This window comes from Labrus bergylta, chromosome 15 (genome assembly GCF_963930695.1).
Source record: "Labrus bergylta chromosome 15, fLabBer1.1, whole genome shotgun sequence".
Classification (NCBI taxonomy): Eukaryota; Metazoa; Chordata; class Actinopteri; order Labriformes; family Labridae; genus Labrus; species Labrus bergylta.
In genome coordinates this window covers 6,530,106-6,555,889 of record NC_089209.1, presented here as the reverse complement: position 1 = coordinate 6,555,889, position 25,784 = coordinate 6,530,106, and the positions used below count along the sequence as shown (strand labels likewise).

The 25,784-nt window shown below is 40.8% G+C and overlaps 3 protein-coding genes across 5 annotated transcripts; 2 read left to right on the top strand and 1 right to left on the bottom strand.

The window, feature by feature from the left end:
* Positions 1-247: 247 nt before the first annotated feature.
* Positions 248-7,653, bottom strand: pcmt (protein-L-isoaspartate (D-aspartate) O-methyltransferase). Of its 3 annotated transcripts, none has more exons than XM_065963984.1 (8): positions 7,476-7,653; positions 4,749-4,853; positions 4,604-4,635; positions 3,718-3,822; positions 3,410-3,530; positions 2,580-2,665; positions 2,218-2,343; positions 248-920 (listed from the first exon to the last, which is right to left on the bottom strand). In XM_065963984.1, exons 1-8 carry the CDS (start codon positions 7,528-7,530, stop codon positions 915-917), a joined length of 636 nt encoding a protein of 211 aa, XP_065820056.1. In that variant the 5' UTR covers positions 7,531-7,653; the 3' UTR covers positions 248-914. The 3 variants fall into 3 exon arrangements, with proteins under 3 accessions (XP_065820056.1, XP_020495572.1, XP_020495571.1); XM_020639916.3 differs by having other exon boundaries at positions 2,116-2,343; positions 7,476-7,641; XM_020639915.3 differs by having other exon boundaries at positions 2,174-2,343; positions 7,476-7,634.
* Positions 7,654-7,677: 24 nt separating this feature from the next.
* Positions 7,678-12,289, top strand: nup43 (nucleoporin 43). The gene is made up of 8 exons (XM_020639914.3): positions 7,678-8,127; positions 8,494-8,607; positions 8,816-8,893; positions 9,606-9,768; positions 9,879-10,014; positions 10,628-10,779; positions 10,916-11,032; positions 11,431-12,289. The coding sequence occupies exons 1-8, from the start codon at positions 8,008-8,010 to the stop codon at positions 11,658-11,660; spliced, it is 1,110 nt and encodes a 369-aa protein (XP_020495570.2). The 5' UTR covers positions 7,678-8,007; the 3' UTR covers positions 11,661-12,289.
* Positions 12,290-14,865: 2,576 nt separating this feature from the next.
* lats1 (large tumor suppressor kinase 1) lies at positions 14,866-24,513 on the top strand. The gene is made up of 8 exons (XM_020639945.3): positions 14,866-15,062; positions 15,573-16,008; positions 17,494-17,602; positions 18,035-19,458; positions 20,143-20,725; positions 21,042-21,224; positions 21,425-21,531; positions 21,690-24,513. Exons 2-8 carry the CDS (start codon positions 15,676-15,678, stop codon positions 22,200-22,202), a joined length of 3,252 nt encoding a protein of 1,083 aa, XP_020495601.2. The 5' UTR covers positions 14,866-15,062; positions 15,573-15,675; the 3' UTR covers positions 22,203-24,513.
* The last annotated feature ends 1,271 nt before the right edge of the window (positions 24,514-25,784 follow it).

Sequence of the window (25,784 nt, the reverse complement as noted above, 5' to 3'; positions counted from 1 at the left end):
TGAGAATTTTGGGAGTTTACCCCCCAGAATTATAGACTCACTTCAATTCTTACACTTATAGTTTGAGACTTGGTTTAATTTTCATATTTTTAGACAAAAACAAATTTAGATGTATTAAAGATTTAATATTCTACCACAGAATTAATTGAATACGGCAAATTGACTTGTTAAATGTCTGCCTGTGAGACTTCATTGTAAAAAAAATATATATTTATTGAACACTAGATTCAGTAACAAAAAGCAGACAAAAACATAAGCATCTCTTTATTCTCATGAGTTCCAGAAACTGTGAAAGCCAACTATCGTCCATCACCCAAAGTAAAATGTGCTTCTTTTTTTTGACTGCAAGAAAACAGACATTCATTTTGCTTTGTTCTGTTGGAGTTTATTTTGGCAAAGCAGTGACGATCTCATTGGGCATCAGTCACCAGAAGAGCCTGCGCAAAATTGTTAATGGAAAACCAATCAGCTGCAGAAAGCAACACATCACCAGGTGAAAAGCACAGCTCTGTTTATGTGCATATGTGTGTCGGTGCTCTCTTTGGAGTATGTTCAGTATGATCCACTTCTTACTCTATGTGTAGAATGATGCGAGTGCTGCACATCAAACATGGTTTGTGGGTTAGATCAGCCCGCGTAGTGCTTGTGGGTAATTTCAATCCAGCAGTTGAAAATAAAACAAGACCAAAAAGATGCAGGCCTGGAAAGAAAAACAAAATATTTCTGTGCTGAGCTTCAAGCAGTCTTTCTCCCCAGCCCCTCCGGGCCGTCATCAATGTGATACTCTAGTCCGTCGTTAGAATCAAATCATAAAGAGCATGTTTCGTTTGAATGCCATGGGCTGTCTGACCCCATCCCAGTTTTTCCAGGTTCAAACTTAAAGGTGGATTATGCACTGTCTTCCTCTTCAGAGTTCATCCCTGTGAGGAAACAAGAGGCGAAATGTCAGGAGAGAATAAAAAAAAAAGAACAGAACAGAATCCATCTTTCTGTCATGCAAACAAAATGTTAAAGAGAGTTAAAAGAATAACGTGCAAAATGTATGCAAAGAGATGCATTCTCACAGTCAAATGCAAACAGGTGTTGGTTTTTTTTTTTCTACGTCTCACAGATTAGGTGACCAATCAGAATACTGCAGGTTTGTACAGAAGCTCTGAGAGGCAAGTGGGAAACAACGGCTGTGCAAATCAAACTCATTCACTACTACCTAAGACTTCTCAGTGGAGGACTAATGGTGCGTTCCATTAACCTAGGAAAATAGCATGTCGGAACTGGGAACTGACTGCATTCCAGTAACAAGGTCACTACAAGTCGGACAAGCAGCATGGACGCCCTCCAGGAGTTCCTTTATTTTGTTAGCTAATACCTGACGATAACAACACACTACTTGATAGTTTGCACGCATAAGTAACACGTCACACGTCCACAGATAGAAACAGCACGATACTATCAGTGTGATGAAAATAATTACACAAAACAGGACTAAATTGCAAATACACACTCAAATGTACAGATTATCTTTACTGTTACACACGTAGCAGCCATGTTGGATTTTAGCTCAGGCTAAGTTCCGCTGAAATTTCCGAGTTAAAGTTTCGACTTCAGGTGACGTTTCTGATGATGCATCTAACTGGAAACTCGGGATGTCCACTGCTGTCAAACAATATAATATCGCAGCTCTTGGCATGCAGGGATCAGAAATAAATAAATGCATGAAATTCATTAGCAACTAATATATTGAGCATATTTTCTAAAATAATTATATTTTTCTGCTTGTAATGAAGCCATTAAATGTATCACCAGATTAGTGTTTTCCTCACTTGCCTTGCAGAGCTTCTGCAGGGTTTTAATATAATATGAGAATCCAAACTGACAAAGAAGTCATGCTCTATCTCCGCCTCTTTTTGTTTTTTTAGGTTCAACAATGAACACAAATTTCATTAGTCGGGCAGGTTTAATTGAACCAAATTAGAATTATGGAGTTAAAAAAAAAAAAAAAGGTAAAGGAAACGTGCAGCTTTTTGGTATGGTATGGAAGAAGCAACTAAAGTCAACAAGCAGCAAAATGCAGCCTCTTGTGATCCATTGCCTGCTCCAAGCCAAAAACCATTTCACCTTTGCCACTGTGAGAAGGAGAGAGGGGGAGGAAGGGGGAGAAGGAAGTCACTTCCACCTGGACCACTGCTTGTCTCTGTCTGTTAAAGGCACATAAATCACCCCCATCAAGGGCTTCATTTTGGTGCTGCCGTCCTCCATCTTGTCGTACTGCTCGAGCATTTGGTTTCCCCCTGCCGGGCCGACGGGCAGAATGAGCCGGCCGCCGGGCTTCAACTGGTCCAGCAACTGGGGGAGCGAGAGGGTACAAAATGTAGTGAGTCATGGTGACACAAAGAATGAGCATTCAGCAGGACGGTTCTAAAAAGACATTCCAGCACTGCTATTTTAATCAAGTTGGAAACATTAACTTGTATTAAATTGTTACTTTTTTTTTTTTTAAGCATTGGTATTCACTCCTCTTTGTAAGTGAATGGGCTCAATGTGACCTCAATCATCAGCTCGGAAAGTGTTTTAAGACTCACAGCTTGTGGGACAGTGGGTGCTGCTGCGCCAACGTGGATGGCATCATATGGTGCTTCCTCAGGGATGCCCATTCGCCCATCTCCCACTGTAACACACACACACACACACACACACACACACACATTTCTTGTCAGTGTTCTTCTTTAAAGTCATTTATAGGGCTTTCACACAAAACTCCTGGGCCCTGTATTCACAAACATTATGAAATTAGCAGATCTAGATATATTTTCAGGAGTCCATATGTGAAAACGGCTTTTGTGTTATATTGTTTACATCTTAAGTAGTTACTGCCTCGTGTAATTACAGATGAACCTAAACCGAACAGACGTCATATAAAGCATAACTTGTTCAACAGTATCTGGCAAAAGCTTGGAATTTTTTTACACGATTAGTTCCTGAAGTAGTCGGCTGGAATGTATTTTCTGTTGGCTGACATGAGAGATCACGAGAGAGAAATACTGGACCTGATAGAAACCACTTCGCTTTCCCACCCACTCTAACAATCTGTCTAAACGGTGTACTTGCCACTTTTTAGATAAGATATAACTAAACAAAGACAGAACGTTTGTTGACTGTCTTTTTATTAATCACCATGTGGTATAAACTTTAGTAACCTCCTGCAGAGAGGGTGAAAGTAGGGACTTGCTACTCAATTATTTAGCGGCGCATTACCCAGTCCACTGGGTATGTTTGGTTCTCTGCTAAATATAAACCCAAAAGACTGAGCTTCACACTGTCATGTTTTCAAAGTAAGGGGTCAACTGAAAATGTCTCCTATTCAATATATTACAAAAGTATTGTATTTACAAGATGATGAATGACGTCTTACCTATTAGCTTGACTCTGCCTGATGTTATCAAGCTGGGGTCATCTTTCTTCACGTTGGTTACAGAATCATCTACCAGCTCTTTGATGTGATCAATGCCTATAACTTTCCCTTTAGGTCCAACCTGTAAGACACAGAGGGAGGAGAAGGAGGAGGATCAACGCTCAGTTCGGACACAAATATCACAACATCGCAAACCTGATCAGCGTCATTTTGCGCCGATTGGTTTGAGGAACAAATCAAATCAATCTAATGGATCAGAATGCCACCGGAGAGAAATCGGATGTGTTTACCCGTCATGAGTGGCTCACCATTCGTGCGAAGCAAACGGACAGGATTCCACTGCCCGAGCCGACGTCCAGAGCTTTGGCTCCATCGTACAGCTGGTCGTGTAGAAGCTCCAGGGCGTAGGCGTGCTGCGTGGAGTGGACATCGACAGGGAAACTGCATTATAACTCATCTGCGTGCATGAATACCGCGTTTAACACTGACTGCGACGTAGAAGGTAAATCCCTGGTTTCAATCAGAAATGATATCAAAACAATTATTTGGCATGGATCAAAGTTTGCTGATATCATAAAGTATAATAAGATACAGCCTTGCTTAGATTCATGATGCATTTTATGAGATAATATCCATCCAATACAATCAGTCACACTCATCAAATTTACAAAAACAAAGAAAATGTGATTGAAAAGCTTTACAACTGAACTCTTCTTTATTAAAAACAACATAATGATTTTAATAAAAGAAATTGCACTGTATGGTTTGTACTGAACCAGTTTTGATCCCCATCAGTGGTTTGATACTCCCCTACTTACTAGCTAACCATCTTCACTGTGTGTCTCTTTCTGTGTCTGTAAGCATGACAGGGGGATTTTCAGTTTCTTGAAACCATTAAGATTTAAGGGAGCTAACATGCAAAATATCAACACGGTTTGGTTAGCTGCAGTTGTAATCCCATACAACACTGGATGAGATCTGATTTGGATTTACAAAGTAATCAGAAATTACATCATATCAATTATACAGCCTTGATTAGAGTCATGATGCATTTTATGAGATAATATCAAAGGTGTGTGTCTTGTGTCTTGTGACTGCGTCTCTTTGATATCTGTTACACGACTGAGTAAGGACCAGCTTTACAAACGTGATTTCCAAGGGGCAGAAAAGTCTGAGAGTGTGAGAAAGTCCTACCATGTGTGGGGCGCTGATGGTAGCTTGGTATCCTTTTGGATAAAAAAGAAAGAAGCACATATTTGGTTATTTCCTCCCCCTCTGGTAACGGACTGTGTTTCAGACTGTGCGGTGATGCATGAGTAAAAACACAAGCAGACGTTACCTATTGACTGAGGAGAGTCCATGTAGGGATTACACCTCGAGAAATGAGCTCGGTCTGTGGCCAGCATGACTTCGTAGACCTTGTCGGACTTAATAATGCCATTTTCTGAGGAAGTAAAAGAGTCTGTGTCACTGCACATTATGAAAACATGACCAACTACAAACACTGAGCCGCTCTGTGTTACGTAATGCTTCAGCAAATGCATAAAGGGATATATAAAAGAAGAGGAAAAAAAAGGACAGAGTTAACTGAGGGTTTTACGCATTGCTCAGCCAAAAATACAGACGCTGTGCTGCATGACTTGACATTCAGCTTGACAGTTAGTAAGCAACCTGAGCTGTTCTCAATCCCTTTAGAAATATGAGTGTTTTACAACATTGTGAGCAATTTTCCAAATCAATGAGCCTGACTTTCTTATTGCCACAAATGTAATTTGTTTGTGATATTTGTCCATGTGATACAGCACATTTCATTTGAATAAATTAGCTTTGTATTGCTTCAACCTTTCTTATTTCTTGTGTCTTATTGCCTATAATACATGCAAAAGCGTAGGCATTAGAAAGAAAGATCATTCTTAGGTATTCAATCCACTGATTAACCAAGAACGAGTATTCTAGAGTCTCTTCCTAATAACATTTGAATATGTTTCTAGAAGATGTCAGCATATAATTATAGTGGATATTAATTATCTGGGGTTAAATGACTTTATAAATCCAACAATAATATTGGTTTTGCAGGGAGCTTGTGGAAATAATTGTGACAAGAAGACTGACAATGTTAAAAACAACTGCAGGATGAAAGCTTCAAGTCTTCAGTATGAAAATCAGCCACACATGATGAAATGAGGAGAACACAGATAAGAGGTGCTATGTGTGTTTTACTGACATAGACACATGTCTGGAGGGCAAACTGACAATGTTTAGAGGCATGTAGAGGATGACACTGAAAAGGCTGTCCACATATTAGGTGCTAGTGTCTTCAAAATAATCCCTGACAACAGGTTCCTGTAGCAGCTCGTGCCAAAAGGCAGGAACAGCCAACGACAGCCGGCGCTGCTCTCCTTACCGACTGCGCTCACCCTCAGAGCTATGTGCTGCTTTAGGATACATTACAAATAACCCATGCAGGATGCCAGATGGACACCTACTACTGATTTCTCAAATGGAAATACAGGCTGGTTTTAAGAGCTCTTTTTTCCAATCCAAAATTTTTCCAAAAATTGTCTCTGCACACTCCAGGATAAGCAAACAAACTAGTTTGGTCTACAGACTTCACCCAGACATTTACTTTTTCTACAACCCATACATGATTATTGAATTTCAAAAACTCAGGTTTTAAAAAAAATGCAATTGGTTGAGCTATTCAGTGCTGGACAGTCCTGGGAACACATCATGAGGACACAAACTATCCAAAAAAGCCATGAATTAGCATGCATCCTGAGTGTGACCTCCTTAAATCCAGCTTAAGCAGACTGAGAGGTTACATTTAAAGCTGTTTGTGTGACTAAATGGGACATTATCAAAGAAAATCAAATGAATGACCATTTCAAAAAGAAATAGAACATTTGACGTTTATAGTGACCAAACATCTGTTTACTGGTGTTAATAAATAATGCATTTTCATTTCATTTCATTTTCTGAATGAGATCAAACAGCCTTTTGATGAAAAACTGGTTTCTTTTTTTGTAGATTTTCAGCGTTTTATCCTCCTGCACTTCAGAGCTTTGCAAACACTGGAACAGGAATATAACTTCACTATACACAATTCGATAACAAATGTAATTTATTACTTCGATAATAAATGTAAGTTAACATCCACATCCCAGCCCAGAGGGGAGATTAATGTGCAATTTGTGCTTTTGAGTAATACAACTTGTGCATGTCTGGACACACACAGCTTCTGACAAAAGCTTGCAGCTCAACTATCACTTTGACACTGCACAGAATAAAAATAACCCTGGTAGATACTTTAAATTGCACTCTAGTCTGCAGGTATCATAACATTTGATATTATGCAAGTCTTGAAACACTGCATGTCGACTCATGGCCTACGTTTGCATGTTAACCTTGAAAATGCACTACCATCTGATTGCAGGATAAACCATGAGGCATTGATCACTGTGGACTGTGCACCTGATAACAGCCGTGTAGGTACACTGAGTCATTGCCCTTTCTTTGATTTACCCCCAGTGTACACAACACACTGCACATATCAATCACATCATCTTTAACAAACGCACAGTAGAAACCAGCCTCACACTCACAGCTGTCAGTGTCGTTCATGCAACAGCGACGACAAAACGGTTTCGAGATACTACCATTAATGAATGTGGGCAGGGCTCCTAGCAACGATGCTAAATGACGCACATAGGCTAAGCAGCAAATATCATCTGAGTCTCAACACAACTGTGGTGCAATTAAAGTCGTTTGTGTTTATTTTTATTTATTTTTTTTGCAGCGGATGAAGCCTACATCTGCTGCATCGGCGTAAACGTGCATTTGTGGGGGAAAAAAGGGGGTGGAGAGGTAACCCTAGGTCAACAACAAACATAGCTCATAGCTTAGCAACCAGCTAACTAACAGTGCCTGTGCAAAACCCTCAGCCACCGGTGCAAAACTTAAACCCCCGTTAAACCGGGAGCGACCTGTCCCGGTGCTGTCGGCCTTTTTTTTTTTTTTTTAATTATTATTATTTATTTTTTTTGCATTACACAGTCCCCGTACTCACTGCGGAGGTTGTTGACAAGCTCTGCGTGGCTGGCTCCTCCGGATTTCCACGCCATTATTAAGCAGACTTTGCGGAGTAAGTAGACGGCAGCTGTCAGTGCTGCGCCTGCGCCAACTGTTCTGCCGAGGAAGCTGAAAACCTCCAGAGCGGACGGCGGAGCGGCGGCTACGTCACCGGGCATCCGAAAACGCGTTTTCACTGCAGCAGCTCGGCCCTCACAAAAAAAACAAAAAAACGCATAACACACTCTTTTTTTTTTTTTTTAAAGTAAAAGCATCAGCTGACGTTAATTGCATTTGCATTTGGAAAGAAGCCACATTGCTTCGTAAGTGGCTTATCAGATTTGCCGCAGTAACATAAGGGAGGAAAAGTCGGCTGAGTTGGTAGTGTGACTCCACTGCGGCCACCGTAGTTACGTACAAAGCAGTAGGCGCGTACACTTCGAGGGTTTTCTCTCATGAGTTGCTAAGCTAATATCCTCAATTGTTTCAGGTGATTTAGACTCGGTTTGACTCTCTCTCTCTGTGTCGCAATGGACAATGTAAACGCTAAATACGTGTCGCAGAAGATCAGTAAGACTCGATGGCGTCCGGTGTCTTATTCCTCTCTGCAGCACGCGGATGTGTTTGCGACTGGCTCGTGGGATAACGAGGTCGGCAGAGTTGTGTGTGAAAGATAATAATAATAATGATGATATTTATGATGCATCCGGTGAACAACTCCAAAGAAACTATTGTGCATGTGTTAGGATGTTTGCTTATTGGGCAGATTTACTCCCACGAATCGACTTTTTGTAACTCACAAGGTGTTTGTGTGGAGATTCAGTCAGTGCATGAACAAATGTCACATTTACAATAAACTGAAGTCTTTTTTTTTTTAATCATTAAGGCATAAAAACCTGTGTCAGAGCCCCCTTTTAAATTAAAGAGACTGATGGAAATGTGTAATGAGTGAAGACACACACATTATAGTGTACAACAAGTGGACTCTAATAACCCCCTGTGTGTGTCTCTTACAGGACAATAAGATTTCTCTTTGGTCCATTGGGAGTTCTGGCACGGATGATGGATTTGAAGGAGACCCACAGCTTTTATGTGAACACAAGCACGATGGAGATGTTCTGGACCTGCAAGTAAGACTCTTAAGAAGATTATGCACCAGCATGTTTTATTACAGTGTGTCCTCAGCTTTCAATCTGAAAAAGCCCATTCTGACATTTCTTTAAGGAATATACTTGTCTGTTATTCTATCCCTGATCTGAACTCAGGTTATCTCCAGATGTTGGTCTAATCTCACCTCTGACCTTGTACTTTGTTTTTGTTTTGTTTGTGTTATTGTAGTTTTTGGACCAGGACAGAATTGTCACAGCTTCATCAACTGGAGCGGTCACCATCTTCCGCCACCACCAAAACAGTCAGGTACACACCTTCACTGTGATCTTTTTTCATTTAAATAAAGGATTCACCAGATTGGACTGAAACCCAATAATGAAACTGTCATTTAGGGAAAGATGATAACCATTCACAGCCTGCTTTGGGACAAGTTTTCCATGTTATACCATATATTTTTTTTTTACTCTCTGCTTCACTTTTCAAAAGTAAATTTATGGCAATTCTTGGTCTGCTTCCTCTCTATCTGTGTGTTTTTATCATGCAGAGAAGTACCGGGCAGTATTCTCTGCGTTCTCAAGGCCTCTTTATGCTCTCTGTCCCAAACGCTCGGACAGAAATTGGGACAAGGGCTTTTGGGTATTCTGCACCCTCAGTCTGGAATCTGTTGCAGAGTGACTTAAAGCTCAAGGAGCTGGTGTCTTTAAGTGTTTTTAAATCTTAAATGAAAGACATGGAAGCAGATTCTATAGGATGTCGATGTTTTAGCTCGGCTGCTTGAACAACTGAGTCCCAGATATGACTCATAGATGGCTCTACTTTAATCCAAAATGTTGTGCTCTTTGTGTCTCCGTCTGTAACTTTGTGTTTTTGCTGCTGCCTGTCTCGGCCAGGTCTCCCTTGAAAAAGAGGTTTTGAATCTCAATGGGACCAACCTGGTTAAATAAAGGTTCAATAAAAATGTAAAAAAAATAAATGGTTCATTAAATATTCCATGCTTTTTTTCTTCTCTTGGCTGCAGACAATGTCAGTTTCTCAGCGCTGGGAAAGAGCTCATCATTATCCCTGTGATAACGCTCCATGCACTGGCATCGTGTGCAGCACTCCGGAGATCGTTTCAGTCGGTGAAGACGGCAGGATCATCGTCTTCAGAAGCGACCACGAGGGAGTTGTCCGAGTCATAGGTGAGTTTAAGGTTCGACTGCAGACAAAAGCGTCTTCAGGTCAGGTGGGGACAGAGTAATGTGACTCGTACGTTGTTTGTTTAGTTGTTTGTTTTTTTGATTATTTGCAGAGAATGCGGACAGCAGCACGATACACGCGGTGACTTACCTGAGGACGACGGAGATTCTGACGGTGAACTCTATCGGCCAACTGAAGCTGTGGGACTTGAGACAACAGAGCAACTCGCCGTCCCAGATTCTCTCGCTGTAAGATCTCATCAGGTTTATTTTTATGTTCTGATAGTTTCTTTTTTTCACAATAATAAGTTATAAATCATCTATTCATCCATCCATCTATATTTTGTTTCTAAAATACAAAACCCTCCTCCATTTTCCCCATTCCTGCGGGGTCTACTACTCGTCTTTCCAATCTGTTACACCCCCAGGATACACCTGTCCACAGCTGACTGGAATAAAAATAGCTTTGGTTAAATAATGAAAATAACAAAGAAAGTTATATAAAGAACCTAACAAAGGAAAACACACACACACAAAATAAAAACCTGAAATGAGCAGTGAGTCATTCAAATGTATTATCCCACTTATATTAGTGAAATACGATATAATAGGGCTACATGGTTCACTGAAGTGAGACCTTTTATACCTCAAGGTTTATTTCATCTTTCCTACTTTTAGGTGGAACATGACATCTGACATTTAAGAACAGTTTTAGGGTCGATGGCGAGCTAGCAGACACTAAAGGATGACTGTATTATAAATATTGACCATTCTATATTGTTGTAGTCTTTGTACAGGGACTCATGCATCATGCAGTTTTTATTTTTTTTATAATAGATGCAATAAATTGTTTCCTGTTCAGGTCAGGGGATAGAGTCCCTCTTCACTGTGTGGACAGACACCCGAACCAGCAGCACATCGTGGCCACAGGAGGGCAGGACGGCATGCTCTGTGTCTGGGATGTGAGACAAGGCAACACACCCTTCTCACTCATGGAGGCCCACTCTGCTGAAAGTAAGACCATATCACAGGCAGAATATTTAATTTAAGAAATACATTTTGTTCTTACAGAAGATTATGAGTTTAATTTCTTTGTGTTTTCTTTCTTTTTTTTAAACTCTTTCCTGTGCTTTTCTTTAATTCTCTGCAGTGTGGGAAGTCCACTTCCACCCGACCAACCCAGATCACCTGTTCACATGCTCAGAGGACGGTTCTCTGCTGCATTGGGAGGCATCGTCACAGTCAGACATGCCCTCATTCTTACAAGGCAAGTTCTGTCTGCGATTGTTCTATTTAGCCACAGGGAGGAGGCTAGAACTATTTTCCAAAGGGGAAACTGTTGATACATTGCTGCAGAAAGCTGCTGTAGAATTTAAGAATTTCTAAAAAAAACAAACAGCAATTTTAATTTAAAAATGGATGTCATGTAAATTAGGTATCCCTTTGCAGATTTTTACCAACAACACTATTTCCAAATTTAATATAAAGTCAGGGGCAGCCTGCCTGAAAATCTATAGAATTGAACGTGTGCTTATGTGAAAACAGCTCGAGTTAGTTAACATTATACAGACAACAACATGCAAACACAGCAACATGAATATTTTACAGCAATAACAATACTCCTCTAAAAGTGTTAATTGAAATGGTTTAATCTTTGATTTCCAGGTGGCAGGAACAACAGCATGATATCCCGCAGTGCGATGGCCCCGGCAGGAGGAAACCAGTCCCTGATCAGTGCCTGGCTCAGCGGAGACTCCAGTAAAGGTCGCTTGGAAACGACTCACATGCTGCCCAGCCAGACGCTGTCTGTCAACAGTTTGGATGTACTTGGACAATGTCTTGTCTGTGGGACTGATGGAGAGGCTATTTTTGTCAACAGACAGGTCCCAGTTTAAAAGACCTGTTTGTGCAGCGGACAAGAAGTGCACATAGATGTTTAGTGTCATTTTCCGACACATCAGAGGATTCATTGTCATCTTTGATCAGACAGGAAGCCGAAAATAAAATTTTGCTTTTTGAAGTTTTGGCTCAACTTGTGTATTTGCCTGTCGTCGTATGTGGCATACACACCCGTCTTGTTCTGTTGCAGTGATGGATTGTCTTGAGTTAAAGCTCCTGTGAGGAGTACTTAACTTGTTATTAAATAGATTTAAATTAATAATTTTGCCTCTTAATGAGCTACTAAAGCAAAAAGGACCATCCGGATAAAGATTTATTTTTAAAGAATGGTATACATGCAGCAGAGCACGCTATAGACACAACCTTTTATTACATTTTCTACAGCAGAGATTCACAGTGAGTTACACATTTGATTGTTAAAAGAGAAGGATGAGATTTGTTAAAAAAAATATTACTTAAGCAGAAGGATAAAAGGTACCGCTTTGTCCATAGGGGGCACAAACAGAAAGTTCATCACAGGAGTTTTAAGATTTAAGTCTTTCAAACAAAGTATTTCAACACAGTAGTACTTTTGCATGAACTTCATTTCAACATTTTTTAAATAAATACATTTTTAAAAACCGTTGCTCCAATGTTTTTTTGGGTTGTTTTTTTTACCGTTATTAACCTGCCAAACTCTAATCAGCTCTCACTTCATAATAAAAATGTACACATTTAAAGAATGGAACATTTACACCACCAGTTCAGTCCAGTAGTTTTCATAATTTGCAGGTCAATAGCATAGACTGTATATTTTAAGGTTTAAACCTGTAAGTATTGAGGTATTCATATTTAGGTTAATAGACAGTCCAGAGGTGAAGTGAAGGAGGTTGGAGAAAGGTACAAAAAAATATCTAACTTCATCCGGGTGATTTGCTTAAAGTCCCCCTTAATGAACCCCCCCCCCCATAGCACTTCAGAAATTTCTTTGAAAATAAAAGTTCTTATGTTAGTTTCATAAATTATATTTAACTTAAATCCAATGCCCAGACTAGGATGATTACAGAGGAATATGAATTTCATCTGTTCTCTTTTACATTTATAATTTATTTACAATGTGTAAATAAGTGTTTATAACACGTATATCTGTATTTAAGTGTTGTTATCATCTTGGCAATGTCTTTAAAATCTTAAAATTAAACAGCCTTCCATGCTGCCTCATTTTTTTAACAAAAAAAAAGATGAACTTTTTTACAAGTAGCTTATCAGGAGTTGTATAAATACATTTGTGGTTTACAGGACTGGTTAAAGGTGCACTATGTAGGTTTGGTAGTGAAATTCGAAAGTTGGAGAGGTGATGCAATTCTATGATTTATTTTCTGAGCTAAATAGAAAAGCTTTAATCAAAGGTAAAAAATGGGTCACTAGGAAACTGTTTGGAGCTAAAAAGCAACCAGGAGAGAAACGATTTCATTGTTGCAGGCCCACCACCATAACTTCTCTTGTAGCATTTCATCTTCAAACAGTGTTACAGGGACCAAATGTTCCTCTGAGGACAGTTTGTGTGCAGAGTTATGAACATATACGGGCGGCAGTAGCTCAGTCTGTAGGGACTTGGGTTGGGAACCGGAGGGTCGCCTGTTAAAGTCCCGGTGCGGACCAAGTATGGAAGTTGGTCTGGTAGCTGGAGAGGTGCCAGATCACTTCCTGAGCACTGCCCTTGAGCAAGGCACCAAACCCCCTCCCCCACCACCAGCTCAGGAGCGCCCGCTGGGGGCAGCTCCGTCACTCTGACATCTCTCCATTAGTGCATGTCCATAGGATCCTGTTTGTGTATGTGTGCATATTTCAGCCTATGTGTGTGTTGCATGGTTAACAGTGTGTCACAGCCTTCCTCCCTCTGTGAGGTCTGCCCCCTCTATGGAATCTTTTAAGTCCCACCTCAAAACACACTTTTACACGTTGGCCTTTGAGCCCTAGTTAGGTTGCTTATACTTCTTTCAAATGTCTGATAATATTATTGTCCAATTATATTGTTCGTATTCTGTGTGCATGTGTGTAGGCAAACATGTGTGTGAGTTTTTCCTTGTTATTTTTATTTTTGTTTTTTAATCTGTATTGCTCTTGTTTCATGTGCTTTATAAATAAATGTGATTGATTGATTGATAAAAACAGAAATTGATATCAAATAAAGAAATCAATGAAGTAAATCTTGATACCACAGAATATGTACATTTCTCTAACTTTCACATTTCTCGACCAAAACTCCATAGTGCATCTTTTAAAACGATATATATATTTTACATGTATTTTTCTGAAAGTGTATAATTTTTTTTATCCGTATTTGTTATTGAACATTTGTTTCATTGTTAAATCTGAACCCTGGTCCATCTTTAACCCGCTCGAGTGAGAGGCTGGTTCTCCAGGTTCCTCATGCCAGACCTGGAGAAAACTGCTTTTAGTGTTAGTGCTGCAAACTCCTGGAACATTTTACAACAGGACCTGAACTTGAGCACTTTTATCTCTTATGGACACTTTAGAAATATTATTTTTAACTGCTCAATACCTGACTGTAACTGTTTTATTTTATTTTAATTACTGACTTATCACTGTAGTAATTTCAAGCTTTTAAATTTTATTTTATTTTATTTTAATTACTGACTTATCACTGTAGTAATTTCAAGCTTTTAAATTTTATTTTATTTTATTTTAATTACTGACTTATCACTGTAGTAATTCCAAGCTTTTAAATTGTATTTTAATTACTGACTTATCACTGTAGTAATTCCAAGCTTTTACATTTTATTTTATTTTAATTACTGACTTATCACTGTAGTAATTCCAAGCTTTTACATTTTATTTGATTTTAATTACTGACTTATCACTGTAGTAATTTCAAGCTTTTACATTTTATTTTAATTACTGACTTCTCACTGTAGTAATTTCAAGCTTTTAAATTATTTCAGTGTATATATTTTATTGTTCTTATTGCTCTTTTATTGATTTTGTTTTCTGTAGTAGCTTTATCTCATTCCTCGTTGTTTATAATTTCTGCATGTTTTCTCTGCATCATTGTAAATAAAGGTCACCCTCAATGATCTCTCATTTAGAACTTAAATAAAGGTTGATGATGACGCTGAAACTATCTTTATGGAGTTTCTTCTGTTCCGTTTTATTGTTGTAGTTACCGGAAGTGAGTTTCCCATACTGTTTCCGGTTTTCTTCGACTAACTTGTTGCTGTTGTACTTGTCATTCAGACGTCCCAGGAATTCAACGCGACTAGGAGGAACAAAACCACTTCGGCACAACGAGGACATTTTTAACAAGTTAAACCCGCGTCCTTGTCGCCGGCAGAGGTTCCAGAAAACATCGTTTCTTGTATAAATTAGCGGGAAAGTGTCGAGAAACGCGGCGGCTGGTAAGTTATCAACTGAAGCTAACAGCTAGCTACCTGTTGTTGAAGTAGCGTTAGCAGCAAATGGATTCCTTTTAACTCGCAGGGCCGCGCAGAAGCTGCTCCGCTGTTTTTATTCTGTTCTCGATGAAAGACAACAGCGTGCTGCTCATGTGTCGCTGCCTGTTGCTGTTGCTCAAACTACTTGAGATGTAAACTACACCGTAGTTAACGCGTTAAAGTAGCGCTGTGTTAGCTGCAGCTGCTAACGACGCGTTCAAGTGTGCTTGTTTTATGAAGGAATATCTTTCTGTAATGGTGTTTTTCTAAACTTTAAGGGGATTTAACCTCAAAGTAAAATGTTAAAACTCTAAAATCCAACTTCCTTTAACCTCTAAGTTTGTATCAACCCCTATAATTAATAGTCTGACTCAGAATAATCACATTATCTCTGGTGATTTCTCCTCAAACATCTCATTTACTCTGTTTGTTGTCTTATTTCTCACCATGTGTTTTGTGCTTTTATGTCAACAGCATGCAGATGTGAAGTCGAGACAGTGTCTGCCACCCTCTGCTGCTGCCCTGGACTGAGTGCCACCCTCTTCATCCCCTTCACTGTCTTCATACATGCTCTTACATGAAGAGAGGGGAGAAACCCGAAGGATACAGGCAGATGAGACCCAAAACGTTTCCCACCAGCAACTACAGCGGCAACAGCCAGCAAATGCTGCAGGAAATAAGGAACAGCCTTCGCAACTTGTCAAAACCTTCTGACCCTCCGAAAGTGGAAATAAGCGGACCTGTAAAGATGCCACCCGAGGACTCGAGGCAACAGGGGCGCTGCAACAACCCCAAAAACCCCCACCACAAGGCTTTACAGGAGATCCGCAAATCCCTGTTGCCTTTTATAAATGAGCCGCCTTCAGGCCCCGTCAAACACATGATGGAACCCTCTGCTGGATTTGAGGAGGTGAGATTCTACAATCCACTTAGCAGACGCTTTTATCCAAAGCGACGTACATCAGAGAGTAAGAACAACACAAGCAAGGAGCTAGAAAAAAGGGAACAACGTCAGTAAGAGCAAACGATCAGCTTTGAGTCTGATTGGACACACAGGTGCTGACAGGAAGTGACCAGAGGCAAAGCACAACATTGAGGGCAGTTCTTGAGAGCTCTAATCAGTATAGAAACCATCTTATAAGTCGTCGTTATCAAACAAAAACCATCGTCATCACCATCATCATCATCAATAATATGGAGACCATCATCATTAAGTTAGTAGGTGTTCATAAAGAGCTGGGTCTTTAGCTTTTTCTTAAAGGTGCAGAGGGATTCCACCACCGGGGGGGCGACAGAGGAGAAGAGTCTAGTCAGAGACTTAGGACCCTGATGTGAAGGTTGGATCAGACGCCTTTTATTGGCAGAGCGTAGCGGGAGGGAGTGTAGACCTGGATGAGAGTTAAAGTAAGGAGGAGACGTTTTTGTCGCTGTTTTGTAAGCAATTGTTTTTCGTGTTTATCTCACTTGAGACAGGTTGTTGTGAAGGATTGTGGAAGAATTTCATTCTAAACATAACTCTGTAAGAGAGAATAATCACTAGGAGCACTTTGTGTACGGGAGAATAATTTGAAAAATGAAAAGTATGCAAAGTGGAAAGACCAGGTTGTATGGATGACAGTACTCAGGTAGTTTCCCAATTGGCAGTGGCCACTTGTTTTGATTCAGTGCCTGAAATTCTGGTATACAATACACAGTCTGCAGGGCAGTTAAAACGATCAACAGGAAACTGTTTTTCAACAGATTTTCTAATGATTACTTGTGTTATTTTTTAAGCATCCACGTGGCCTTTTTACATTTTCTTTGTGTTTTTTTTATTTATTTATTTTTGGGCTTTTTGTGCCTTTAATGGAGAGATAGGACAGATGATAGAGTCGGAAATCAGGGAGAGAGAGTGGGGAATGACATGCGGGAAAGAAGCCCCAGGTGGGAGGTGAACCCGGGCCGCCTGCTTAAGACGACAGCCTCCATACACTAACCACTGCGCCACCAGCGCCCCACATTTTCTGTGTGTTTTATCATCTTAATCAAGTCTCATGTGCATGTTAGTGTGAGATTATCTTGGTGAAGTAGAGCAACAAGTGCAGTGCGGTCCTGACTGCAGTCTCTGGAAACAATGATGCTGGTGCCTCCATGCCAGATGTTAAAATTGTAGTTTTAAATGTGTTTGTTTGACTTGTTTTAATCTGTTATATCTGGTTGAGTTTTCAAGAAAGTAATGTACAGATTAATTAATGAATGAAATGATTTTAAATGTATTTGACTTTGTAGACTGAAGGATTTATAAACCGTTTGGATCAATAATTGATCCTATACAACACTTGTTTAAAGAATCACATCAGAACAAAAACCCTGAATGTTAACAATTTTATTATTATTTTTTAAACCTTTTTAACAGAGTAACAGTCGCGGTATGGGGGCAGTTATAGACTACATGGGTAAAGTAACCTACCAGGAATCGAGGGAACAGATGGCTGGGCCCAACACTACAGGTCTGAAAGGCCCAGGTACGTGACTCTCCTCTGGGAATCGATGCTGCATTTTTTCTTTTATATCCGTCTAGGCGTGTTCATTAAGCCTTGATATTGTATTCTGTATTTGGGACATTTGCTGAAAGAAACTAAAATGCATGCTCATAAAAGAGAATGAGTCACTACATCATGTAAAGTGAGATGTTGACTTGAAATGAGGTACTTGGTTCTAATTCATAATGACAGTATAAGTACATTTTAAGGAAAGACACTGAGGCAGTTTCCACATAAGTGTTGTTTTTTTTTTTTACAACTTTCTAGTAAACGTTTAACAGAAATGAAAAAAAGCTAAACACAGTGTTCTTGTTACAACCTATATTTAACATCTTAAGTTTTTATTTATTTACTATACTATGGGGTTCTTTGCTAGAAGTATAACTATATGTTCATCACTTAATGTGTCCACAGGAGCTCCTCATATCCAGCAGGCTGTCCTGAGGAGGCCTAGCTGGAAAGGGTCTAAGGAGTCTTTGGCCCCTCGACATGGTGCTCACATGGTGGATGGGATGATGTACCGCTCAGACAGCCCCGGACCACCTCCTGCATTTCCACAGGGTCATCCTGCTAACAACCAGAGGGTTAATCCTCCTCCCCCGCCACAGGCGCGCAGTGTCACGCCCCCACCAAACCGAGGAGCAATGCCTCCTCCACCATCTTGGGACAGCAACCCATCAACCAAGCGTTACTCTGGCAACATGGATTACCACGTGCCCCGCATATCTCCTGTACCGCAGGGTGCGTGGCCTGATAGGATCAGCCCAGTACCTGTTGGCCACCAGCCCATCATAATGCAAAGTTCTGGGGGGAATAAGTTCACATTTCCCTCCAGCTGGTCTCAGAACGGCGCCCCTCAGCAGGAGTATTTATCGGGGGGCAGCAGACAGCCTCCTCCACCTTACCCAGTCAACCAGAGCAGCCGGCACAGTCCCACTGACCAGCAGATGCAGGCAGGAGGACCTTCTTCCTCCCCCTCCTATGTCAATGGGGGAAACATCCCTCAGTCCATGTTGGTTCCAAACCGAAACAGTCACAACCTTGACATGTACAACATAGGTCCACCTCAGTCCTGGTCCCAGGCTCCTATGGCCCCCAGTCATTCCCAGTCTTCCCCTGGCAACAGTAGCAACCAGGATCTCTCCCCGTCATGGCAGCACAACATCCCAGTACGCTCAAATTCCTTCAATAACCACCAACTGAATGGCAGACAGACCCACCCAGCCAGCTCCCAACCCTCAGCCACCACAGTCACCATCACTCAGGCGCCCATCCTACAGCCAGTTAAAAGCATGCGAGTTCAGAAACCTGAGTTACACACCGCTGTCGCTCCCACACACCCCCCATGGCTGCAGCAGGCTCAACAGCCTCCAGCTGCACCTGCCTACCAAGAACCTCCAGCCCCTGTGCCTCAGATCCCTGTTGTAGCAGAGGTCCCCAGCTATCAGGGCCCACCTCCTCCGTATCCTAAGCATCTCCTCCAGCAGCAGGCCACATCAAGCCCCCCTGCCTACGATCCAGGGGCCAACAAGCTCAACACAGGCAGAGAGGAGCCAGCTGAGGAAGAGAGCGGAGGCGGTGAAAGCTCCAGAGACAAGACGTCAGAAAGCCCTGAAAGCCTCTCAGCGACAGAGAAGGAGAATAAGCAAATTACGACATCCCCTGTGCCTGTCCGCCGTAACAAGAAAGACGAAGAACGGAGAGGGGAATCAGGAAGAATCGCACTCTACTCCCCACAGGCCTTCAAGTTCTTTATGGAGCAACATGTGGAGAACATCCTAAAGAACCATCAGCAGAGGATTCGCAGGAGAAAGCAGCTGGAAAGTGAGATGCAAAGGGTGAGGATATAGTAACTATTATGTTTCCTCTTTGAACTTAATGTAGTTCACATTTTACTTTTTAAAGGATTCCTTTCAAACTTTCTTAACTTTTTTTTTCCTGCTGTCTCGTCTGTATCGTAGCATCTGTCTTAGAGATTGTCTTTTTCATGCTGTTCTCTTGTTTCTTAGCTCTTCTTTTTCTTCCTTCCTTCCCTCCTTGCTGTCACTAATAGCTGATCTGAAAAGGTAAAGGTGTCTCTGCTGTGCTGTTATACAAAATAGTCTAAACATGTCCTGTGAGCTTGTGTTTGCAGCCTAGTGTTGGTATTTAAATACGATACATTCAGCATGTTGCCATGAAGTTAGTGAAGAAAAACGCACGCCACTCCATGACCTTCATCTCACCGATTTTGCATCTTTGTTTTTACCAAAATAATAATTAGCATGTGAGAAAATCACAATTTGTTTACATTTACAGATAATTATAAATGTTTGTTCTCACACTCTCTGGAAATGATTTGGGTTTATTTTCTTGATCAAGGACTCTCCTCACATGAGGGCCTTGTACATCTCCCCTCCCAGTGCTAATCCTCTGACCTTGATCTCAGTATATGTCTAACAAGGGGCTACATGCCACCTTTTATGTACAGTTTTAAATTGTAAATAGCCAATAAATCCCTGTTGACTTAATCCTTTGTTCAGGTGGGTTTGTCTTCAGAAGCTCAGGAGCAGATGCGTATGATGCTCTGCCAGAAAGAGTCCAACTACATCCGGCTAAAGCGGGCCAAGATGGACAAATCCATGTTCAAACGAATCAAGACCCTGGGCATCGGAGCCTTCGGTGAGGTTTGCCTGGCCAGAAAAGAGGACACAGGAGCTCTGTATGCCATGAAAACACTGCGAAAGAAAGACGTGCTGCTCAGGAATCAAGTGGCCCACGTGAAGGCAGAGAGGGACATCCTGGCTGAGGCAGACAACGAGTGGGTGGTACGTCTCTACTACTCCTTCCAAAACAAGGACAACCTGTACTTTGTCATGGAGTACATACCTGGAGGGGACATGATGAGCCTTCTCATCCGGCTCGGTATCTTCAAAGAGGAGCTGGCTCAGTTCTACATCGCAGAGCTCACCTGCGCCGTGGAGAGCGTCCACAAGATGGGCTTCATCCACAGAGACATCAAGCCGGATAACATCCTCATAGACCGAGACGGACACATAAAGCTGACCGACTTCGGTCTGTGCACAGGATTCCGCTGGACGCACGACTCCAAGTATTACCAGAGTGGTGAGTATCACATCTAACTTACATGACCCCCCCCCCCTTCAGTACTGAAATGTTATGAACACATCTGTGCAATTAAGACAGTGTTATCAGTGTAATCCAGTTGAAACTACCTGTGAATTTGAGAAGACCACCACTGCTCTCACTGCAAATTTTATGTATATATAAAAAAAAATAGAAGATCTGTGTTTTTTTGTTTTTAAAGCTTTCGAACATTAAAAGCAGAGTTTGTATCGCTTTAAAACAAGTGGTATCAAGAAGTTCTGAAGTAAAACATGTCTTACAACCTAGGAACTTTGTACTTTGTGTTCTTCCTCAGGTGACCATGTGAGGCAGGACAGCATGGACTTCAGTAAGGAATGGGAAGATCCCACAAACTGCCGCTGTACAGACCGTCTAAAGCCGCTGGAGAGGAGGAAAGCCCGGCAGCACCAGCGCTGTTTAGCACATTCACTGGTGGGAACGCCTAACTATATCGCACCAGAAGTGCTGCTCCGAACAGGTACAGTAACCAAAAACTAAAAGGTTTATGTTGTCTTCATATACCGTATATAAAAGATCTTCCAAAAGCATAAGAAATAAACTTTCATTTCATGATAAACATCATAAAACAGCAAGTTGTTTCATCTACACTTTACTGATCACAAAGCAAACTTTTAAATCATCCTGAGTGTTGTTGTTGTTGTTGTTAATCTCCTGCAGGATACACCCAGCTCTGTGATTGGTGGAGCGTCGGTGTGATCTTGTATGAAATGGTTGTCGGACAGCCTCCCTTCTTAGCGACCACACCCCTGGAGACACAGCTGAAGGTATGTGAAGCACCTGCACTGAAATGTTTTGCATCCTTAGACTTCTTTGTGTCTTAATTTCCTCTCTCTCTCTCTCTCTCTCTCTCTCTCTCTCTCTCTCTCTCTCTCTCTCTCTCTCTCTCTCTCTCTCTCTCTCTCTCTCTGTGTGGTTGAACTAGGTGATAAACTGGAAAAGCATGCTGCACATTCCCCCGCCGGCCAAGCTCACCCCCGAGGCGTCGGATCTCATAGTCAAGTTGTGCCGCGGCCCCGAAGACCGCCTCGGCAAGAACGGCGCCGATGAAATCAAAGCGCATCCTTTCTTCAGGAGCATCGACTTCTCCAGCGATTTGAGGCAGCAGGTGGCGCCGTACATCCCCACCATCGCTCACTCCACAGACACCTCCAATTTCGACCCTGTAGACCCGGACAAACTGTGGAGCAGCGACAGTGACAACGAGGACAGCCTCAACGACACCCTCAACGGCTGGTTCCGCAATGGAAAACACCCCGAACACGCCTTCTACGAGTTCACCTTCCGCCGCTTCTTTGACGACAACGGGCACCCGTACAGCTGTCCCAAACCCATCGAGGACGAGGACTTTAACGAGGACGAGGCGGACTCTGAGGGCGCGGTGCAGGAAGCAGCCGGCAGCTCGGCGAATCAGAGCCGAGACCTGGTCTACGTGTAGCGTCGGAGGCCCACTGAGCTGCTTGTACATAGCGGGTTGTTTGAGGGGGTTCGTGCGCGTGCGTGCGCGTGTGTGCGTGTGTGTGCGCGTGTGTGTGTGTGTGTGTGTGAGAGAAGGGGGTTTCAACTGTACAGCAATTAAATCCTCAAACATAGGACAGTATGTTTTTTTAGGAACAGTCTGAAAAGCTCTGCAGTACATCGTTACATTAACAGACTTCACATTTTGAATCATGAGTACACAACAAGAGTGAACAGAGTTATTTGGCATTTTATGAAAACACACATTTTTAGTATTCTTGGCAAAAATGAGAAGACAACAGAGACTCTCATATTTGCACAGAGACTATGAATCTACAGCCTGTGAGCCTAGTCTAGTATAACTCTTGTAATGAACTCAGATTTGTCAGTTTAAGTAGATTTAGTCCGACTCTGGTCTTACATCAGACTTTAGGGCCTCTTGGATACATGTAAGAGGCTTTGAATGTTCTTGTTTCTCTCTGTTAGAGAAGGAAAACATGAGCATCCTCTTCATACACAGTTAGAAATCTCACCATATTAAATTGAATCATCCAAACTCACTGACAGTCATCACCTGAGCAGAGAGTGTTCATAGTATGAAATCAGGTGACAACAACGAGGGCTGGGAATCTTTCTCATGATTCTTGGGGACACAATTCAGAATCTATTTTCGATTCCAAACTGTTCTGGATTCAAAGTCTATTTTTTTAATTAGTAAATACTTCAGGATCTACTCCAGTCATCTGAGAGACTGGCTGAATTTCTTGCTGCTCCATTTGGCATTCTACCGAGTTAAAGAGCTAGCCTTAGCACTTAGCAGGGAAAAAAAGAAGTTATGAATCGATTTAAAATCTCTGAAAATAAGAATTTCAAGTTTTACATAAAATGATATTTTTTTTCCACCTCTGACGATAACAGTTCAAACATATTAACATTTTTGTATTTGGGTTTTGTGATTCAAGAAAATGTGGACCAGACAAACAAGGATACAAACACATTAATCGATGAGCTTCAGAGGTGTTGGTGGTGAAGTTAGCTTCCTTTGGATAAAGAAAGACGAGCCGTTTCTAACTGATTGGTTTTGATTTGCTCTCCTGATTCTGTCCAGGAAAGCAAATAGGTGTGTTCACTCAAAATGTTGGAGTATTACCGGTACTTTAGGAGATGTGCTGCAGAGTTTCAGAGTGGAATAAAATGCTCATGCTCTCTTTTACGACTCGTTGTAAACCCCCTTAAAGCCTTAATTTATTTAAGAGAACGGCGCCTGATGATGCTGATAGTATAGACACTGTATAGAGTGTGGGAATTACATTTATCGGCTTAAAAATCTTAATTTATATTTTAATGTCTGTTGCGATGGGGGATATTTAGTGTTGTGACTCTTAGAAAATGTGCAGGGATAAAAAAAAAAAAAAAAAAAAACTAATTATTCAATGCTGTGCCTTTTTTTGATCTTTTTGTTTTGTTCATCTTTCACCAAATATCAAGAGGGTTAATAATAATAAGAGTAGCAGTAGCTGATTGAACTACAGTAGGCTTTTTGTTGTTTTATTTTTCTAATTTATACCTTAAAATGTATTTATAAATGAAGTTGTAAACAGTTGATGTAAATATTTTTCTCCTCCCTCTCTGCTGATTTGTATTTTTTTTTTTTTCTTAGGGCAGGCCCTCGTCGGTGTCCACTGTTGCTGCCTAATGTTGATGTGTTGTGTCTCAAGCATGCAATGCACACACACACACACACACACTAATTTACACCACTCTCTGTAGATTTTATCATTTTTATTATAACTAAACCAAAGCACTAAATAGTTGTTTCTTTGATTTTATTGTGAAAATCCACATATAGGAAACTTTTTATAAAACCATGAAAACCATTTTTTTAACTATCACTTAATAAATCAGAAAAGCCTTCCTTTAAGGTGCCTAACCACTTCATCCTTCACTTCAAACTCATTTGTTGACTTTGAGGAACACAACAGCTGCCTGTTCATTCATGAGTTTTCTCGTGTCTCTGTACTGGTTTAAAAAATAAAACATATACAAGCTGGAGGTTTGACTGACAGGAGAGGAAACCGCTCTCTATCACGTATCATGAGGATTTTAGAACAGCTGTACTTTAGTTTGTGTTTGTAGGAAAAGATCTCTGAATGTAGCTACAGACTTTATATCGGCGACCGCTGGCATCCTGCACTGGTGTTTGTGTTTTTATTGTAAGAGAGAATTTTTATTTTTGTGTACACTGTTGGGAAGAGGGAAGAGGGTGAGAAATAAAGAATGTAAGAGACGAATCATGTCTTGTTTCCTCACCAACATGCCTGTTTTATTATTAGTATCATTAAGTAGGCAGCAGTATCTGTTGGGAACTGGAGAGATGCCGGTTCAAGTCCTGAGTACTGCTGAGCTGCCAATGAAAAAGGCACCAAACACCTCACTCTGACATCTCTCTTTTAGTGCCTGCCCATAGGAGACTTATTGTGCATGTGTGTGTAGCATGTAACATTTCCCCTCACAGGATTAATAAAGTATATCTTAGGTAGAAACTGGACCGATATTTTAGATTATTATTATATAATGGGCTCAGATTGATATTTAATTAAAAAAGAAGGAGCCTTAACATTTACTAAAACCATAAAAATGTCAAATATGCAGTTAACACAACCAAAAGTCTATTTGTCTTTTCAGTCAGTGAATGTAATAATGTAATGTATCCTTGCTGTTGTGAGGATGTAGGTGAAAATATCTTTGAAGATCTTAAGACAGAGCTGTGTTGTTAATATTTTGTAGCTGAACTATTCGACAACTAGAGCTTCAACAGAGGAAGCTGAATTCTAAAGTGTCTAAAAGTTAAATACAGACTCCCCTGTGTCTTAAGATGTCTGATCTTAAATAAACTAAAAGATCAAATTTGAATACCAAATATATAAAGTGGAAAATAAATAACTAACATTTTTATTACATTACATGTTCAATTACAGGAACACACTTCATCATTACTGGTGTGATTTATGAAAACTAAAGGTCAACATTTTGATCTGTGTGTCACATACTTTAAAGTTACATTGTGTTCTTATGATTCCCACACGTGATGGTCTACAGCTGTGCCTCTGACTACATATTGTACATCAGTTTATGGATTTAATATTCCCTTAACTGTAACACTTTACAATATTTATCATCCTCATGATGTTATAAATAAATAAAGAGCCTGACTCTGAAGTGTATATATGTGTCCCATGGGCTGCTGTAACGTTAAATATGTTTATTTTTCTTTCGGGAGGGTCTGTCCTCCTGATTTTTTTTTTATTTAAGCCTGTAAATCTCAAACATCTGGACATGGACTGATTATTAAATTTAAATTATACGACCCCATGGGACGCTTAAAAAGTGCAGATTTGAGTTAAAAGGTCCAAGTGAGCAATATTTTAACCTTAATAATAAAATATACTTCAGATGTGATGCGCATGCTTAGGATTTGCTTCTTTTTTTTTAGAAGGTCTTTTGAGGTTGAATGACCCTCAGCAGCAGCCAAACTGCGTGATGACTTACAGCTGGTGTTACA